Raw genomic sequence first — 20,996 nt, forward strand, 5'->3', positions numbered from 1 at the left:
GAGAGACTCAAGACCCAACACTCTGGATGAGCTAAAGGCCGCTATCGAAGCATCCTGGGCCTCCATAAGACCTCAGCAGTGCCACAGGCTGATTGCCTCCATGCCACGCCGCATTGAAGCAGTCATTTCTGCAAAAGGATTCCCGACCAAGTATTGAGTGCATAACTGTACATGATTATTTGAAGGTTGACGTTTTTTGTATTAAAAACACTTTTCTTTTATTGGTCGGATGAAATATGCTAATTTTGTGAGAAAGGAATTTTGGGTTTTCATGAGCTGTATGCCAAAATCATCCGTATTAAGACAATAAAAGACCTGAAATATTTCAGTTAGTGTGCAATGAATCTAAAATATATGAATGTTAAATTTTCATCATTACATTATGGAAAATAATGAACTTTATCACAATATGCTAATATTTTGAGAAGGACCTGTATACACTTTTGATGACTGGGTTTCATTTTTATTTTTCATTCCTTTTATTTCATTTCAGTGCAGAATTTCCAGAAATATTTTGCAATAGAAGCATTTCACCATAATAGACTTAAAGGACAAAACTAATGCATATATGGTGTTGGATCTTAACTCAAATAGTACAACAAACTATTCTCACCCAATGGTTTCACTGCTAGAAAACCAGTGATATATTTACTTCTGTTGTGGAAGGGAGAGGTTCAATGTGACCTTACCTTGATCCACTGATCAGGACCGACGCCACTCAGAGTCACAGTTGTCTCAGCTTTGTCCAGCAAAATCTTGAGCTTGGAGCATTTGGGGTCCTCGCTAGTACAAATGCTAATAGGCACCATCCAACTGGGACAACTCTCACCTGTCCGACAGACAAACACGGTGAAGACCTTTTTTTAAACACTGGAGTTCTGGACAGAAAATCCAAGACTTCTATTGAAACCACAGCATTCTTTGTAGTGGAAGCTGTAACCTTTGGAACAGGATAATTATTTTAGGCATCAGGGATGTGTTTAAAAAAGGAAATGCAGGTTTAGGACGCTAATACAAAAGGAAACACATGGACTTTGGTGGATCGTTTCATTTCTTCTGTGTTTTTTCTTTTTGATTGTTTCAGAGGTTTTTGATTATGAAACCAAACCATATGCCAAAGGACCTCAGCTTGTACCTGAGGAAGATACGTCAAATTGGCGAAGGAGTGAATTAATGTCGTGTGAACCTCTGGAGATCATTGTGCAAAGAAGGATTCTTCATAAAAGAAGAACATTATGGAGAACCCTGAGCATCCTCTTCATGAGACTGTTGTACAACAACAGAGTGTCTTCAGTCAGAGGCTTCTTCAGATCTGCTGTAAGACGGACGTCTATAGGAGATCCATCCTGCCATCAGCCATCAGCATCTACAACGGCTCTTTGAAGAAACCTTCATAATATGAGCTACAACAACATTTAACTTCCCTTTGAGATTAAAAAAGTATTTTTGGAAATTTTAAGTTTTTTGGAATTCAGAGGAAAGGGTCTCCATTCTCTGGACTATACACACAGAGACTGATGTTTACATTTAGCAATGCTAACCGTGCTAACTGCTAATATAAGACACTAAGGCTACTCCAAACCATCTAGTAAAACCCTGCTTTACAACAACTGCTCTCATACACAGTAAGACATAATCTGCTCCTCATTCAAGCAGTTAATGACTACCTACTGAACAAAGACACTTAATTATAGTTACACTATATTGCCAGACGTATTGGGTCACAGCACCAGATCACTGAAGTCTGGTGTTCCAATCACCTCCATGGCTGCAGGTGTATACAGCTTGATGTAGAGAAACCCGACTAGCCTGCACTGAGCCCCGACATCAACCTTCTTCAACACCTTTAGGATGAATTAGTGGAGACTGCGGTTCTGGTTTCCTCCTCTAACTATGAACAAACTTCTAAACCTTGTGGAAGATGTTTACAGAATAGTTAAAGCTGCTGTTGCTGGCAATGGTGGGTCCATCAACTAATTGGACCTTATAGTTTAAAAATAGGATGTTCATGTACATGTAAATGTAGACAGACAAATACTTTGGAAGTGTAGTGTGTTTAGGAGAAATCAGAATTAGCTGAAATCTTTATAAGCAAATGAAAACAAGAAAAATCTGAAAATGGTCACAACATTTTGAGTGATAGCTAAATTGTAATCTGAAATCAGCACTCACCATTATGTGGTCCACTGGCACAGAACTTCTTCTGCAATATCTTAAGGACCCTGTCATCACCTTGCTACAAATAACAAATAACCAGACAACAACTTTAAGACATTGGAGAATTACAGCCAGTAATTAGACACAAGTTAAACAAATTACAAAGAGATTTTCATTTAAACCAGCCAATTGGTTTATACTAATTTTTAAGTGGACTGTCCAAACTGGTTGGTTGGTTCTCAAAATTGACCAGATGGTACATAAATCACTCAATACTAAAGGAAACAAAATATTTCACCTGTTCCTGGTCAACTACTATTATTGGGAAGCCCATTTGCTTGGTCCATGAGCTCATTACTGCTGCGATGGGTTTCCCACTCGCCTGTTCCAGAGAATCCCAGAGGTCCTCTGTGGAGAACAGGCCAGAATGAGAAGATTAACACCTGCATCAGATTCTTCGGTGAACCCTACCCTTCTCCATGCAGACAAACAGCAGTGGTTCTCTTTTAAGGATCAACAAGTAGTGGCCACTAAAAAACCCACTAAAGCACCGAACTAACTGGGTCCCTGGTGGCTGTGGGCTGTTTGGTGAATTTATGACTACAAGCTTTTTTTCTGAAAGCGAAGAGGCACATAACCCTAAAAATATTACACGTAGAGCCAAAACAAGAAAAGAGCCTTCCAGTCCTTCAAATTATTCCACAGACCAGCTGGACAGTGTTCACTGCATGCTCTTACCTGTTGATGCATTTTTATGTTGGAACTTTAAAAGATAGGCATTCATCCCTTTCCTAAAGTCCTGTGAAGACACAATAAAAGATCAACTGAAATAGATAGAGTCTGATAATCGAGACAGCGCCCGCCATGAGTTAGAGCCCACCAACCTCGTCTCCAATGTAGTCGTGCAACATACGGATCACAGATGCTCCTTTGCTGTAGGAGATTGCGTCAAATATTTCATCTACTTCTGATGGATGACCCACATTCACCTGAAGCACATAACATAAGGCCCAAAACTTTATTCCAAATGTATCTTTTATGAAGTTAAAAAGAAATGTCTTATAATTAATAATCACCTTTCACACCAAATATTTAGTGAAGCAGTCATTTCACAAACATCAGTCAAATTATAAACCCGCCAGTTTGGTAAACTCCACACCAAAGATGTGCCTTAACCACAAACATCTGAACAGCAGGTGGCACGAGGAGAATAAAGCCTGTCTGGATCCTGGTTGACCTACCTCTATGGGGTGGCTGCTGTCCAGTGCATCCAAGTCAAGAGCGCGGGTGTAGTCTGCCGAGACAAACTGGGTCCAGATTTCATACTCTGGGAAGCAGTGATCCACACACAGATACTCAATCCAGGATGCAAACCCCTCATTAAGCCAGAGGTGAGTCCACCATTCCTGTCCACAAGGATACACTTTCAGTTAGAGGAACAGTGTCCCTGAAGACCTTCGGAATCTCATTACAACACAAATGGAAGACCTAATTGGGTTAGGTTGCACTTTCAGAGCTGGTATACATTATCTGGTAAACTATAATTGTCATTTATAAGGCTATTATGACTGGCCTGCCCTTGTGTCCTACCAAACTATTTGCTTCCCTTCCAATAAATACTTTAGGCCCTGATCACACATAAAACACACCCATCTTAACTGATGCCATCACAAGACTTCAAATGGCTCAAACACTGTTTTGCTTTCATCTGGGTCCCATTCAGTCGTATTGCATGAGGGACATGAGGAGCAGCTGCTTACCAAACAGACATGTGTCCTACTAGTGAGAGGCAGCATTTAATAACAATGTGCTTTCCAACCAAATAACCTAACTCATGTTGTTCTTTCACATGAACGTTTTCATCCAGTTCTTCTCTTTGGTTAGTGCATTTCAGCCATTATGGCCCCTCTGCTAAAACATTTTGTAAGAGAGAGAAGAGAAATTGGAATTGGGTAAAATTAGCATTGGCAGTTCAAGGTTTTACGTATACCAGACACTAGAAGATGGTCACAAAACTTTGATTGTGCTCCTATTACACAAAATAAGTTCTCTACTGGTACTCCTGCATCCTCCCACAGTCTAAAAACATGACTGCTTAACTGGTCACTCTAAAATTGCCCTTAGAAGTGAGTGAGTGTGTTGTGCATGATTGTGTGACCTGTGAGTTTGTACTGCCCTGTAATGGACTGCAGACCTAACCAGGAGGTACCCCAGTTCTTTCCTAATGACCACCAGAGATTATCCTAGTCCTGCCAGGATAAGTGGTTAAAAACAAAAAACTATAGAGGAATTCCTAAACTCTCTCCACGGAGGAACCGTTTAGTTCATACAACACTCAAAAAGGCCCCCTTAACAGTATAATCTGACAGTACCAGGAGCTAAATGTAGCCATTCCTCTGCATCCTGTACATTCAAGGCTTACCATTAAATACAATCACAAATAGGTGCAATAAATGATATTTCCCTTTAAAACTGGAGAGGTTTTCAGATTATTACCATGGTGACCAAGTTTCCAAACCACTGGTGGGCGAGTTCGTGTCCAACCACTAGTGCCACCCACTGCCTGGATGACGAGCAGGAGTTCTTCGGATCAATTAGTAGTGCAGTCTCCCTGAAAATAAAACAGTTGTAAAACTCTCAGAGACATGAAGGTGGAGGTAAACACAGCAGAGCCTCCTTCTATTCTTTGTTGTTCCTTTTATTCTTTCATTTTCCAGCCATGTTTGTAATATAATATGACATATATGACAAGACATGGAGTTTGGTATCGAAGAACTTTACTAGTCCTGTGGCTGTGGCTCAGGTGGTAAGACTTCGTCCTGTAACCTGTAACGTCCTGGGTTGCCAGTTTGAACCCCTGCTCTGTCCATTTCAGTCATTGTGTCCTTGGGCAAGACACTTCACCCGACTTGGCTGCTGATGGTGGTCAGAGGGCTCGGTGGCGCCGGTGTATGGCAGCCTCACTTCTGTCGGTCTGCAGCTGTGGCTACATTGTAGCTCACCACCGTCAGTGTGTGAATGTGTGTATGAATGACTGAATGTAGTGTGAAGTGCTTTGGGGTCTCTGGGGACTTGATAAAGCGCTATACAAGTTCAGGCCATTTACCATTCAGGCCATTCCTGACCTTAATCTGACAGAACAGCTTGGGATAAATTAGAGTGACTGTGAGCCAGGCTTTACCATCGGACATCAGTGTATGACCTCACAAATGTCATTTGAATTGCTTAATAGTCCCATAAACACACTTCTAAAACCTCATGGAAAACTTTCCAAGAAGACGTGTAGCCATCATGGTTTGGGTCGATCATATTAAACTCTATGGATTAAGAGTAGGATACTACCTAAGATCATAGGCAGACACGTGTACTTAAAAGATATAGTGTAGGTAAGGTACTAATTTGTCAACTTAACACTGATTTACTAAACACTTGCTTTTAGGTAAATAGAAAAATTTACAATTTTGATGCTGTCATATTAATAGTATAATAGTTCTGAAAATGCAATAGAACACAACCAACCTTTTTAAATTGCTACTGCATTAGTTTCACAGCAGCCTCAGGCTTTAAAACAACCATCATAGCATTAATGTTTTACTACACTCCTAATATAAATGATTCTAAAACAACTGATGCTTACCTGTATGTAACAAGGCCCCAGTTTTCCATGGCACCTACATCACAGAAAGAAAAACGAGTTTTACTTTAAATATTTTCTGTCCAAATGTTTTCATTTGCTTAGTGAGGCGAAGGATTTGCAGTTACTCACCAGCAGCAAAATCAGCGATAGCTATGAGATCAATTTTAGGTAACGGATAAGGAACACTGAAGTAGTCTTTGTAGAAAGGTAAGGTCTTAGTAGCAACCTGCGCAAAGAAATATCATCAGCCTGCTATTATGACTTTCTTCCATGGTGTCAGCATCAGAGAGAAACAAAGTCAGCAGGACGTACAGTACGGGACAGGCTAAAAGCACCATAACATGTTTTGGTCACATTTTATTTATTCACTGCTACAGTTCTGCTTCCCAGTAAAAACAGGAGGGAATACACTGAACACAAACCTGGTCTGTTGGTTTAATTCCCAGCCAAGTATTCTCACCTCCAATGCAAATTTCCCTTGTTCTGCCTTCCCGACAGGTGTGTAGACGCGTACCATTATACCATCTGACGACTGGCTCTCCACAAAATCATATTCACCAATCACAAAAGCTACGAGGTAAGTGGACATGATGGGTGTGGTAGCAAACTTTACTTCCACGAGGTTTTCATCATCTGGGTATGGCTTTCGATCAATGACATTCTGGAAAAGAGGAAACAGTCCTGTAAAAGGTTTTTAATCACTCATCGTTCTGGTGGGTGCTACAACTGGACAATGATTCCAAAAACACATCAGAACTGGTTTCAGGCCAACATTAAGCTTCAATTTGATCTTAATGGCTTTAATATTTCTTTTTGTCCTGTTTGTATAGCAATATTTTAGATTTAAGGATTAGGGTATTATCTCTAGTTTTATTGTGGTTCAGGTTTTTAAATGTTTTCAGAACAACAGAATAATGTTTTAATACTGAACGGTTCAAATAAATATTAAAAGCCCACTATTCATGCTGAAGAGTGGAAAAGTCCCCTCTGCTGGTGTTGATAGTATTAGAAAGAAAAAGAACACCAAATTAAATTAAAAGAAAAAGCAACAATAGTCATTCAGTAAACTCTTCACCCGGTTCCTGAAAGGCTGCAGGTCCAGATGGCATCAGCTCCAGGCTCCTGAGGTGCAGCGCAGATCAACTGTGTGACATCTTGGCGTACATGTTCAACATAAGCCTGAAGCTGTGGAAGACCTCCTGTGTGGTACCAGTGCCTAAGACCACACATCCAAAAGACCTCAGTAGCTACAGGCTGGTAGCACTGACCTCACCATCTAATGAAGACATTCGAGAGGTTGGTCCTCAACCATCTTTGCCCCTGGTGTGTTCTTCATTGGAACCGCTGCAGTTTGCCTACCAGCCTCGCATCAGGGTGGATGATGCCATCATCTACCTCCTGCACTGAGCTCTGACCCACCTGAAGAAGCCTGGAAGCACTGTGAGGATCATGTTGTTTCATTTCTCCAGTGCTTTTAATACTATCCAGGCTGGACATGTGAGGAACAAGCTGGAGCTGTCAGGAGTGGATACTGGACTACCATACTAGCTGCCCACAGTATGTGAGGACACGGGACTGTGTCACTGTCAGGCATGTCTGAAGTACGGGGGATCCACAGAGAAATGTGCTAGCACCGACTGTCTTCATCCTCTACACTGCAGACTTCTCCATCAACGTCTCAGGCTGCCATCTTCAGATGTTCTCTGATAGCTCTGCCATAGTTGGCCTCATCCCAAGTGAGGATGACTCAGACTACAGTGTACACAGGAATTCGTGGACCAGTGCCAGCAAAACCATCTCTTGATAAGTGCAGGGAAAACCAAGGAGCTGGTGGTGGATTTCTGCAGGTTCAGACCCAGCACACTGACAGGGGTGAACATCCAAAAATCGCTGAGATAATGGACTCTCTGGATGTTCATTCGAACAATAAACTGGACTGGAGTCACAACACCGATGCTCTTTACAGGAAGGGTCAGAGAAGACTAACCGTAAAGGAGACTCAGATCTTTTGGAGTGCAGGGGTGTTTCTGAAGAACTTCTTTGACTCTGTGGTGGCATCAGCCACCTTCTATGGTGTAATTTGTTGGAGTGACAGCTTGACTACAGCTGAGAGAAAGCGGTTAGAGAAGCTCATCAGGAAGCACAGCTCTCATACGCATGGCATCTCATGCCATGCGTATGAGACAGGACTCTAGTCATCCACTACAGACTTAGTTTGGCATAAAGCCTGATGCCCGCAGTCATAGCAACCTAAACAGACCCCGCTGAGGCTGCCATTTATTGTTATGCTGTGCTCTGTGCAGTATTTTTATGATGTATTCTAGGTAGTAATATTATGTTGTGCCCTGTACTGCATTGTTCTGCCTGCGGGTAATGGGAGTCCAGGGGCTGGTCTGTGGAAAAGAATTTCCTCCTGGTGGACAATAAAGTCTAAAGTCTGTCCTAGAATGCACCTTGGACAATGCAGGACAATGTCTGCCACCTCTGGCATGAAGCTATTGCCAAACTGGAGAGCTCCTTCAGTGACAGACTGCTGCATCCTAGGTGCACAAGAAGCGTCATCACAGATCCTTCCTCCCAGCAGCTGTTTGACTTTATAGCCATGACTGCTCCCAACAAGCTTAATAAATGTCTACATTCCTGCTGTTATTTGCAGTCTTTCCTTTATTTGTACATAGTGTGGTGTTGTTTTCTCATGAACAATTAAAAATACGCTTTTTGTAAAATTTTCAAATCATCCTTCTCAGTTGCACATTTCATTAATCCAAGTATGTAATTTCTAATAACTGTATTTCTTTCTCTTATGTAGTTATTTTTTTTCCTTAACTGTACAGTCTACTTTTTAATCTTTATAGTTATTTTATGTTTGTGAGTACCTGTATGCTTTCGTTTGCCTTTTACAGGTCCTTCTCAAAATATTAGCATATTGTGATAAAGTTCATTATTTTCCATAATGTAATGATGAAAATTTAACATTCATATATTTTAGATTCATTGCACACTAACTGAAATATTTCAGGTCTTTTATTGTCTTAATACGGATGATTTTGGCATACAGCTCATGAAAACCCAAAATTCCTTTCTCACAAAATTAGCATATTTCATCCGACCAATAAAAGAAAAGTGTTTTTAATACAAAAAATATCAACCTTCAAATAATCATGTACAGTTATGCACTCAATACTTGGTCGGGAATCCTTTTGCAGAAATGACTGCTTCAATGTGGTGTGGCATGGAGGCAATCAGCCTGTGGCACTGCTCAGGTCTTATGGAGGCCCAGGATGCTTCGATAGCGGCCTTTAGCTCATCCAGAGTGTTGGGTCTTGAGTCTCTCAACGTTCTCTTCACAATATCCCACAGATTCTCTATGGGGTTCAGGTCAGGAGAGTTGGCAGGCCAATTGAGCACAGTGATACCATGGTCAGTAAACCATTTACCAGTGGTTTTGGCACTGTGAGCAGGTGCCAGGTCATGCTGAAAAATGAAATCTTCATCTCCATAAAGCTTTTCAGCAGATTGAAGCATGAAGTGCTCCAAAATCTCCTGATAGCTAGCTGCATTGACCCTGCCCTTGATAAAACACAGTGGACCAACACCAGCAGCTGACACAGCACCCCAGACCATCACTGACTGTGGGTACTTGACACTGGACTTCTGGCATTTTGGCATTTCCTTCTCCCCAGTCTTCCTCCAGACTCTGGCACCTTGATTTCCGAATGACATGCAGAATTTGCTTTCATCCGAAAAAAGTACTTTGGACCACTGAGCAACAGTCCAGTGCTGCTTCTCTGTAGCCCAGGTCAGGCGCTTCTGCCGCTGTTTCTGGTTCAAAAGTGGCTTGACCTGGGGAATGCGGCACCTGTAGCCCATTTCCTGCACACGCCTGTGCACGGTGGCTCTGGATGTTTCTACTCCAGACTCAGTCCACTGCTTCCGCAGGTCCCCCAAGGTCTGGAATCGGCCCTTCTCCACAATCTTCCTCAGGGTCCGGTCACCTCTTCTCGTTGTACAGCGTTTTCTGCCACACTTTTTCCTTCCCACAGACTTCCCACTGAGGTGCCTTGATACAGCACTCTGGGAACAGCCTATTCGTTCAGAAATTTCTTTCTGTGTCTTACCCTCTTGCTTGAGGGTGTCAATAGTGGCCTTCTGGACAGCAGTCAGGTCGGCAGTCTTACCCATGATTGGGGTTTTGAGTGATGAACCAGGCTGGGAGTTTTAAAGGCCTCAGGAATCTTTTGCAGGTGTTTAGAGTTAACTCGTTGATTCAGATGATTAGGTTCATAGCTCGTTTAGAGACCCTTTTAATGATATGCTAATTTTGTGAGATAGGAATTTTGGGTTTTCATGAGCTGTATGCCAAAATCATCCATATTAAGACAATAAAAGACCTGAAATATTTCAGTTAGTGTGCAATGAATCTAAAATATATGAATGTTAAATTTTCATCATTACATTATGGAAAATAATGAACTTTATCACAATATGCTAATATTTTGAGAAGGACCTGTATGTTGCTGCTGACACACCTGAATTTCCCCACTGTGGGACAATAAAAGATATTTCCATTCTATTCCATTATAATCAGGTTTTTTCTGAAGCCAACACTCAGGAGGAATTTTCCCATTTCCATGTTTAAACAGGAAATGCAATACTACATCTTGATCCCTGAATGCATTGAGTTGCTGACTTCTGACTGGCTGATTTGTCATTTGGTTTAATAAGCAATTGAACAGGTGTACCCAGTAAAGTGATATTGGGTGTACATGAAATGACCATGGTTTACTTGTGAACTGTAAAAAGTTCCTGTGACGACAAATCATGTCACTCTAAAACACTCCTAGCTTTAGTCATTTCATTCATCAGAAAGAGACAGATTTAGTATCACAGCTCACATCAAGGGAACCGTTAGCCATGGTGGAAAATAGCCTCCATCAGATAATGGTTGCTGATTAAATGCTTTCAGTTAAGATTGCCAGCTGATGACAAAGCTCGTCAACGTACATATTAATAGCCTGTGGTAAAATATGCAGTCCATCTGGGCAATGTTGTGCAAACTATAAAAAAAGGACACACACGGATGTCAGAAAGTTGGCAGCAGAAAGGAACGGAGGAGCCGTGGAGTTTCTCACAGTGATGTGTGAACAGATGACATACCATATTGGACAAGGCAACTCTGTCCTTGGGAACTATCAGGGCGATGTCAAAGGTAGCTTTGATGGCGGGCTCATCCCAACAGGGAAAAGCTCTGCGAGCATCTGTGGCCTGAAGGAGAGGGAAAAGGACAAGGAGGCAGTGAATTTTATTAGGACATTGTTCAGTAAGGAGAGCTTTTTCAAGTTTATGAGGCTTTGTCACCTGATGGGTGATAAAAGAGAACATAGCATTGGAAAAAGAAAAGAATACCTGATGAGACAGAAAGCAGCCTGCATCATTTAAATTTAACAACACTGTACAGTTTGGAACCAAATTCATTTCTGAAGGTAACTTTTCATGTACTTGACCAATCTGCTCTGCACCACTCCCAGTACCACTGCAAGATAAATGTGGCTCAAAAGACAATTTGGGCCTGGTACAATGGTTCTTTCTTAGCAACAACTAGCAGCTGATCCAGAAGAAAGAACTGCTAGCATCAGAACCTATGGGTGGGCTAATGAACGCCAACAACCAATCAAAATGTTCTAAATGCCATGTTTAAACCTCAAGAGTTGGTTTCATTTTTGGATCTTTGCTATTTGATCTTTCCACATTAAACAAAGCTTCAGATTAGCACTCATTAACTGAGAGGCAATGAGGTGGCTCAGAGTTGGCTCCAGGTTATGGAAAACCAAGCCGGTTCTTTTATTGGACCAGCTAAGAACTGGCTCCAGCTTCTGCCTTCACTGTCAATGGAAGCACCATGATGGAAATACCCTGACAAAAGGTGCAGAACCTGCCTTTAAAAAGGTAAGAGTGTATATGATTACTTCTGTTTTTATGTTGTCACACCTTGTCTGTTCCAGCTGGGAATACTGTTAGATCTACAGAGCAATCACTTAAAACGTTTTGCTGACATCAAACACAGTCTGACAAATGCTCCCACTAGAGGCGTCCATGGACTTGTTCTACTGGGACACATGAGCCAGGATACATCTGCTGCACCCCAGTGATGTTCCACATCACATTTCAGAAATTAGGGAAAATATTCAATGACTAAAACATGTGTAAAATCCTCCTGTTTTTTTTATTTAGTAAGAATTTAATTGCTCACAGTCAAATGTAGTAGATTATCTACATGTAAAGAACATTAAACATACTGTGTAAACAGAATCAGAAAGCAGAAGAAAAAGTAAGACATTTGCATTTAGTTTATTATTTCTTTGTTATAACAATGCTTCTTGGCAATAAAGGCTGAAAATAAATAATTCCAAATTTGTAAGGAAAATGCATTTGTAGGTTGTGGAGTTAAGTATGTGGGTTACACCCATGAATGAAAATTAGCTTTTGACTGAGGTAGAGTGATTGTGTGGGGCAGCAGGTCCCTCACTGGAGACAATCAAAACACAGCAAGATATTGAGGGGACATTCTGCAAACATATCTCCAAAGTATTCTAAGATTTATTGCCAAGAAACATTGTTACAACAAAGAAATAAAAACTAATTTTCACACCCCTTGTCCTGAGTTTAGTACTTAGATAGAAATTGCAGTGTACAGAAGTAAGGTTTGCCTCTGCAGACTTGGGTTCTAATTCTTTACATTGGAATAGAAGAACCCCGTTTCCCCTTATTCCGGATGCCATCCACTCACCTCAAACTGTGTGACAGCTGCATACCGGGTCTCTCCAGAAGGTGTTGTATATTTACTTCTATAGAATCCTTTCATTTTGTCGTTCAGTTCCCCCACAAAGTCAATCTTCAATGTGCCAGAGCCTGGGAGGTATCATAGAAAGAGCACAGCTGCTTGTTCAGGCATATGAAGGAGAGCAAAATGTGCTATTCTCCTACATCAACAAAGATACCATGTATCAAAAACAAGGACAACTAACTGACATGCAGAGTCCCTTCATACCTTTCTGTAGGGCACTAGGAAACGACAGGGTGACTTTTTCATCCTCGTTTTGATAGTTGAAACCTGTAGCATTAATTTCTAAAGAAAGGCAAACAGAGAATGACTTGAAAAAAGTGACACTAGCACACAATTTCAGCTGACAGAGGTGAAAGAGGTCACCACAACACTTTAGTCAGAACAGTGACATGACAAAAGGAAGAAAAAAAACAAAGTTTGGTCCTCACCATCTCCTCCGTCTGGTGCAAAAGAAGCTGTTATAATGTCAATGTCAGCGCAGTTCATCACAATCTGATTTGTAGCCTGCGTCACCTGTAAATATTGACAGAAAACAGCTTAACTTAAACTTTAAAACTCATTGTTGAGTCATAATGTTAAATTCTAAACCCTGGGAAAGAGGAAGTTCCCCTGCAGATTAACTGCTGTCGGAAATTCAGCATGCAACAAAACCCAAAATGTAAATGAAACTGTGTCTGAGTCTTGCACTTCGCACTGAAATAGGATCAGAGACTGGAACGCATCCCGCATGTTTAAATTTTTAAAAGCTGGAAATAAATCTGTTGGGTCCCAGTCATAGGATCCAACAAGGACTGAACTGTACAAACAAAAAAGAGACAGAGAAAAACTCTGAGTCCCAGAATGCACTGTTTTAACCCATCCTCAGCTCCCAGGAAGAAAAACTCTGCCCCCAGCAGCATTACTTCCCCTTTCCCGCCGCTCCTCATTAGAGCAGTAGAGAGGGGATAAACGCGCAAGGATGTCTGACTTCGCTGGCTGAATTAGACTACTTCTTCTGAGAACCGCACAAATTTAAGACTTGTGGTGTTTAACCTTTCTGTCTGATCTTCTGCAGAAATCGAATCTAAGACAGAGATTCCCCCATCAGAGGCCGTGTTGCTAATCATGTTGACAGGGCCCTGTTCCCCTCCCAGGGGAAAGCCGGGCTTAGGAAACACGTGAGAGTCCGAGCAAGAGCTTTCCCTCCCAGCTGCTACAGACGGCAGCCTCCACAGCATCTTTGTTCATCTCTCACCAAGCAACTCATCGCCCTTTAGACCTCCTGTTCTCATAACAGTTCACACAAGAGGTTGTGTCTGGGTACAGAAAACTAGTTTAGGATAAAGCTATTTAAATAGTTTATTTCATTGTGTTTGCCTTGTAGTGTTTAACTACCAGAGTCGCCAGCGCTCATACTTATATATATTATTTATATTATATATTATTTGTATTAATTATGTTTAAAAGTCAAATGTGGAACTTAAAGGGCTGCTGAGTAAATATTTCCTTTGTGTTAGCTGAACCACTACCTCCGAATGTGACATCATGTCTGTCCGGTCGTTCGTCTAATGGCGAGCCTATGTCTGCAATCAACTGTTCAAAGGGTTATTGATTTTAATTCTTATAATATTATTTGATTAAAAATTGTGTTATTTACCCTTCTGATTTGAATTAACTGGTTGTTTGAACACATATAAATTGTTGTTCTTTATTAGTTTTAATTTGGCCTCAAGACAAACTTTGGTTCTTAAACAAATATATTCACACAAAACGGTGTTATTATTGCATCATCAGCCTCTTTTTCATTGCCTGTACAAAGCCCGAGGCTTCTGAAAGCCCAGGTTGCATTTCGATACAAATTTACTCAAGTAATTTTACTTTTCTGGGGCTTTACTTTCACGGGTAAATGGTCCTACTCCGGAACAGGTCTTTTCAGCTTTCCCCGGGATTTGTTAGAAGGGGTGAAGCTGTGTGGAGCAAGGCTTGGCAACAGCAGCTTCAGTAATGGTAGAGGTTACTATACAGATTAATCATTTTTATACCATTAATTTGTCAGAAAAAAGTAGTTTTAATATGTTTTTAAGCGAGTAAGTAGACCTCAAAACCTTGGGCTGGGATTCACAGGACCGTACCTGACAAAATGTTTTTTGGCTAAATTTAAATATTCAAACTTTGTTAATAATTAATTATTAATAGTTGCTAATAGCCAAAGCATCATTATTTCACAAATAATATCAACAATAAAATCTAAAAATGTCTTAGTGTGCATTTTGTACATTAAAACACGGTGGTAACATGTTGAATAAATGATCTGGTACAGTACTGGGAGACTAATTTAATTTGATCCATCACCAGGATGTTTGATGCAAGGTGCTCATGCTGGATTTTGAAGTCAGGTGCTCCATGGTTCAGTGTTAGAGCAGGAGCACCACATATTTGGAGGCAATAGAACTTGACGCAGTTGTCCTGGGTTCAATTCCCAGCCCTGACACCATGCCCTTCTGCCCTTCTTCCTGTCAAAGACTGTGCATTTATTGTTTGGGCTAACACACACCGGCACACTTTGATACATTGCAAGAGTGACATTGACAGTTTGCAACACAGGGGTTTTGACACGGCTGTCCGCTGCGAGACTCAGACAAGCCAGAAAATAGGCTGCTGAGACCTTATGCTGCACATGTTTCTCACTTTACTGCCTGCTTCATGGCAAAGGTTGAATCTTTATTTAACAATAATTCACAATAAATGCTGACACTTTAACCTTTCCATATCAAGAAGTTTTTAAATAAAAGGGCAGAGAGGGAATTTGTAAAACGTTTTACAAGATAATGAGGTTTAAGAGATTGTTTCTGTACACTGGTTTTAGAACACTGGTTGAAGCACCCCCACCCCCCCCACCCCCCACTCGTAATCCATGATTTCAGACCTTTTACAGTCTTTAAAAATTATGAGCAACAGGGCGTTGTAGATGTTCAGTCATGGGGAAAAATAAAGGGCACATTTGATCCAACAGTAGCTGAGTCAGGCCCACTCTTCTATACAATATTGCCTTCGTTCATTGAGGTTTGCAAACATTTCTTGTTGTCTGGCTCTCTAAGATTGCAAAGCAGTCGTTTGAATCTGTGAAAGACAGTTAAAACGTATTTTTGTCGTGGATGTACACGTGAGAGCGTAGCTGTTGCAGTTATAGTTTTATTGCTGTTTACTTCTTTGTTGAGGAAGTATGTTTTTCTTCCCCTAAACAAAGGTATACACTTATTTTACAAAACAATTCAGTCATAAATCCACAGAGGATTCCCTCTCTAAACTGCACACAATGTGTGACCTTCAGCAGTCCAGTCTAGCTTCTTAAAGGTGCCCTCTGGAATCACAAAATCTTGATTGTCACAAAATCTGGTGGAACAGTGGCATTGTGCACCCAACGAGGTGTGGACTCAGCAGACTCAAAATGGAGGGTTACACATAAATGTCAGAAAACACATAAGCAGCATGTGACACCTCAGGTTTGTTTTATTTTAAAGCATAACTAAATAAAATACTATATGCTAGTATATATACTATATACTTGGCCAAGTCCAGTGATCTTTTCCTTCTCACCTCAGCGGGACACATCCTATGTGTGCTAATGGTGAGAAATTGTGTTGATCAAATGCACACCACCCACAGATGCTGTCTGTGTGCTTTCACTTTCAATCCCCAGGGCTAGCTGGCTGACCATCTGTGATCTTTACCTAACACTTGCATGGCAACATCTGCTTACCTTTACACAGGTCCGCTGCTATAGGGTTGCGACTACCTAGCTCGGAGAATCGGGGGCGTAACAGCAACAGGTTCACTTCAACAGCAGACCAGTAAACAGCCAAAAATTCAGATTTTATAAAATGCGGTCCACATTGCTGATGATCCAGTTCATCAAGAACATTTGACCAGCAGCACCCAGCCGGTACTGTTCCTCTCAAATCCTTTAGAAGCAGCAAGCGTGTGTTTAGTTTTTACTCATGTCTAAGTCAGGACTGCAACTGACGATTATTTTGCTAATCGATTAATCTGCTGACCATTTTTTTTGATTTACCGATTAATAATCAGATAGCAAAAGGTGCATAATAGAATATTTCTTACTGTATTTGAACCAGGTGAAGGTGCGGAGTTCTGGATAGAGCATATTTACAGACAAAGAAGGTTTTTCCATCTTTAATGCAAAATGTATATATTTCTTGTACAATTTGGGCCTAATTACTGCTCTGCATGGGTTGTTCTTTCAGGAAATGGCATGTTTTAGAGTCTGCATACGCCAGTTAATGATTATTCCATTACTAAATTAGTTGCTGTAATCAATTAATCCGAATAATTTTTTTTAAGCACCAGACTATTGACATTCCATAAATAGAATGCATAAACCATTCAAAGATAACATTTCAATCTAACTTATCAAGATATACTGTCAAACCGTGGCACTAGTTCCACTAAGAAAATATTCAGCAACACAAAACTTTTTTTAATCTCAGGTTTAACAGTGAAAACCAATTCTCTAATTAAAGAAACAATGTTTCACATTTACAAGAACAACTTACAGCATTAGCAAATAAAACAAGTTGAGGAGGCTTAGGTTATTCTATATTAGTGCAGTTGGAAATATACAATCCCTTGCAAAAGAATTCACACCCATTAATCTTTTTATGTGATTTTATGTCAACAACTCAACCAGTTGCCTTGACATCTCACATCATGAAGGTCCTGATCAACAAAAAAAAACACCTTTCAGGTTCCTGCAGTTTGTTTGTTGCTGTGGAGTTGAGGTTGAAGGCGCCATCATACACATGCCTCAACAAGCCGTCATATTGACAAAGCAGGAAGGACTGCGAGGATCATGGTCTTTGATTTTTCCAGTGCATTTAACACAATTCAGTATGATTCACTATGTCAGAATCTCCAAAAAACACAGGTGGAGATCAATGAATACCCAAACAGATCACAACCAGGTGGTCAGCAGCACAGGAGCACCACAGGGGGCTGTGCCCTCACCATTCTTTTTCACTCTGTACACCTCAGACTTCCACTGCTGGTCATAAACCTTCCTTCTGCAAAAAATACTCAGAAGACTCTGCAGTTGTTAGGTGCACCAACTATGGACAACTATGGACACCAGAAAGCTGGTGGACCACTTGGCTGCAAGGTGTGGAGATAAATTTATCATCTTAAATGTGAACAAAACAAAGAAAAGGACTTTAGATTTCAGGAAAAAACTGAATGTGTCAAACGAACAACAGTGAAGGTTTCTACAAGCAGAGACAAAGAAGAATGTGCTCCTTGAGGTACTTCAACTCCTTTAGTGTTTGGAACAAGTCGCACTATATTTTTTATAATCTATTGTGGAACGTGTAATCATTTCTCTCTTTGAGGTAGCAGGATCAGGGCCAGTGACCTAAAAGCAGAACTAGCTGGTAAAGAAGGCTAGTGTGTTCTGGGGCCTACTCTGGAACATCTGGAGATGATTGTACAAAGAAGGATATAATGGACAACACTAAACATCATCTTCACAAGACTGTGACACAACATCAAAGTGAAGGAAGAAAATGATACATAGTTTAATATTTTTTTAAATAAATATCTAAAACAAGTGCTGTATGCATCTGTCATCAGCTCTCCGAGTAAATACCAGGAACAACCACCTGCTGCTGTAACCACAATTGCAAGTCTTTTGGGGCATGTCACTGCCAGCTTTGCATATCTAGACTGAAATATTTGCCCAGTTTTCTTTAGAAAATGGTCCAATCTTAGTTATATCAGTTGAACAGTGTCCTTGAACAGGATTGATGAAGTCTTGTCAAAGATTTCCAATTTAAGTCTAAACTCAACTGAGGTATTCTAACGCAGGAATACTCTTTGACCAAAACCATTCCAGCAGTCCTACCGCTGGAAGATAAACCTTGTGCCAGTTTCAAGTCTTTTGCAGGCTTTAGTGTTATCTTTGTTTTCTCCAACATTTTCCTGTATTCAGCTCCATTCATCATCAGCTTTGACCAGTTTCCCAACAGCATGATTCTGCAACCACCATGTTTCAACATGTGCAGCGTTAGTTTCACCCACAAAGAGCTTTAGCAAAACACAAATAGGATTTCTTCGGGCTTACTTTTTGCCACTATTCCAAAAAGGTCCATTTTGAAGCATATGTGACTAAAGAGTTGTCCTGTCAACAGATTTGCTGATCTTAGCTGAGGATCTCAGCAGCTACTCCACAGTTACCAGTAACTTGTGGGCTGGCGATCTAATTAAAGCTCATATTGCCGAGCCTGTCAGTTTAGGTGGAAGCCATAGCTTCCATCTAAACTGTTTTTGGATGATGGATCCAACGATGCCACATGCCATTTTCCAAGCTTGGGATATTGTTCTGTAACCAAACCCTGCTTTAAACTTCTCCACAACTTCATCTACAATGCTCTGGTTTTTTCCTGGCCTTCATGATACAGTTTGTTAGATATGAATTAATACACAGGACGTCACTAGTTGTAATAAGTACTATTTGAAAATTCACATCTTAATATATGAAAATGATGTGGTGCGTGTTGACTTTCTTTTAAGGCAGTTAGGGAGTGTTTATAACCAGGGACAGGTGTTTGAACAGGTGGCGGAAGTGCACACTATTGTTTTATGGGTTTAAAACGTTTTTAAGTGACGCCTATTGAAATTGCGTTTCGTGTTTATATATAAAGTTTTCCCAAATCATTTAATTACAACTAGCTTAGCAATAACTCATTCATTATTTTGTATACCACATGGAACGTGAACGAAGTAGAACGTTATTCCAAAAGCATCAGAAGGCTGCAGGTTCTAACATCAAGTGTTGTTACAAACACGTAGCGCACAGCGGTCTCAACCTTAGACACTTCTTTCATATTTCATGACATGTACAACTAAACTGTTGTTAAAAACGGATAAGTGTCAGACAGACTAAGTAAGCGAGTGGGAGGGGGCGGCACGATGTTACCATGATTTAGCAAACACATGACAGCGTAAGCTAGCTGTTACTTAGCTTATTTGCACGGGTAATAATAATAAACGTTGTTGACGGTTATCCAAACAGGTCTCACATTAGACTTACAGCTAGACGCTGTTAGCAGAGGCTAACTTTGAAGATATTCAAACAGTTGGCTAGGCTAACGTGAGAGTGCAGGTCTGCTACTACCTTCTGCACAGCTGTGTTAGCTATTGAGACTATCCTGTTAATAATATAAAGCCGCATTTTGCTGTTTTTCTGGCCAGTGCGAACTGCTTAAAAGACTTAGCCATATAGCAATCTACAGCTAACGTCCGTACAAGCTAATGCAACCCCACAACAACTGGCGGGTTGGTTGTGAACACCTTCTAGTGACACGATAAATTAGCTAGCAAGTGGCAACGTTAGCTAGTCAGATTACATAACAAAATCCCTCCCTGGAAGGCTCAGACAATATCATCCATGTCTGAAGCCAGGCGCCCTGCTAGAACTTACCTCCACTTGTGCCTCCAGCTTGCCGTCAAAAGTGAAGTCGATCAGGTCTGGCCTCAGACATAACCCATAGTTGACAGGGTAAACGTCAGTAGGTAACCGCACGAAGGGCCTTCTTTCGGGCATGGTTCCTGTATATTGGCCGCTTACGTTACTGAAGAATGAACTGTGTGTAGCGCCGTTTATCTCTCCGAGTTTTACTAACACAGAACTGACCCAGATGGGCTTCGGTAGTGGAGATGGACCGCAGCTGGTGAACCTATGTATGAAAAGCTGCAGAACCGTGCGTCCCGATAGCAACAACATGAACTGAAGCCCTTTCAACACTACTCTTCGCTCTTGTACTGCCCAAACAACTTCACTTAATCAGCGTCGAGTTCAAGAGAAATTACGTCATGACGTTTCAACGTGTGTGGGAAAGGCAGCGCGGTCAACAGACTTTTGTCATTCATTTACACATTTAGGATTTGTGCAGCAATTTAGGTAAAATTACACTTAAAGGAGCCATATAGCGCTGCCATTAGGGGCCTGTTTTATAGTCTTTTTTAGAATAATTTTAGTCAGCGTTTACTTTGTAGCAGTTGAACAGGATATTAACAGGAACTGTCACCCAAAGTGACGATTTTGACTTTATTTATGTATTACTTGACTACATTACAATGTCCTCGAAGGCCTGTTTACATTTTGCTAAATATATATATATATATTTAAAAATAAATAAATAAAAAAAAGCCCAGTGGTAGACTGACATTGTTTAAAATGAAAACAATATTAAATTGAAATACAAGCCGTCTTTTTGATGATGAAAATGCACAAGCATACTTTTTCCTTTTATATATACTTTATTATATATTATATATTTACACGTACATTTGGGCTAGCAAAGTAGACCA

General features: G+C 40.7%; 1 protein-coding gene across 1 annotated transcript in view; it reads right to left on the reverse strand.

Moving 5' to 3' along the window:
- npepps (aminopeptidase puromycin sensitive) overlaps positions 1-20,478 on the reverse strand; it is a 30,655-nt gene extending 10,177 nt beyond the window's left edge. Inside the window, exons 1-15 of the mRNA XM_047364905.1 lie at positions 20,107-20,478; positions 13,067-13,151; positions 12,843-12,920; positions 12,582-12,703; positions 10,952-11,059; positions 6,255-6,455; positions 5,924-6,020; positions 5,795-5,828; positions 4,654-4,768; positions 3,399-3,563; positions 3,042-3,146; positions 2,896-2,956; positions 2,456-2,565; positions 2,173-2,236; positions 690-829 (exon numbers count right to left, since the gene is read on the reverse strand). Of these exons, the coding sequence (XP_047220861.1) occupies positions 690-829; positions 2,173-2,236; positions 2,456-2,565; positions 2,896-2,956; positions 3,042-3,146; positions 3,399-3,563; positions 4,654-4,768; positions 5,795-5,828; positions 5,924-6,020; positions 6,255-6,455; positions 10,952-11,059; positions 12,582-12,703; positions 12,843-12,920; positions 13,067-13,151; positions 20,107-20,409 (1,788 nt within the window). The 5' untranslated portion in view covers positions 20,410-20,478. The remainder of the gene's footprint in view (positions 1-689; positions 830-2,172; positions 2,237-2,455; positions 2,566-2,895; positions 2,957-3,041; positions 3,147-3,398; positions 3,564-4,653; positions 4,769-5,794; positions 5,829-5,923; positions 6,021-6,254; positions 6,456-10,951; positions 11,060-12,581; positions 12,704-12,842; positions 12,921-13,066; positions 13,152-20,106) is intronic.
- Between the last annotated feature and the right edge of the window lie 518 nt (positions 20,479-20,996).

Source organism: Girardinichthys multiradiatus, chromosome 5 (genome assembly GCF_021462225.1).
Source record: "Girardinichthys multiradiatus isolate DD_20200921_A chromosome 5, DD_fGirMul_XY1, whole genome shotgun sequence".
Taxonomy (NCBI): Eukaryota; Metazoa; Chordata; class Actinopteri; order Cyprinodontiformes; family Goodeidae; genus Girardinichthys; species Girardinichthys multiradiatus.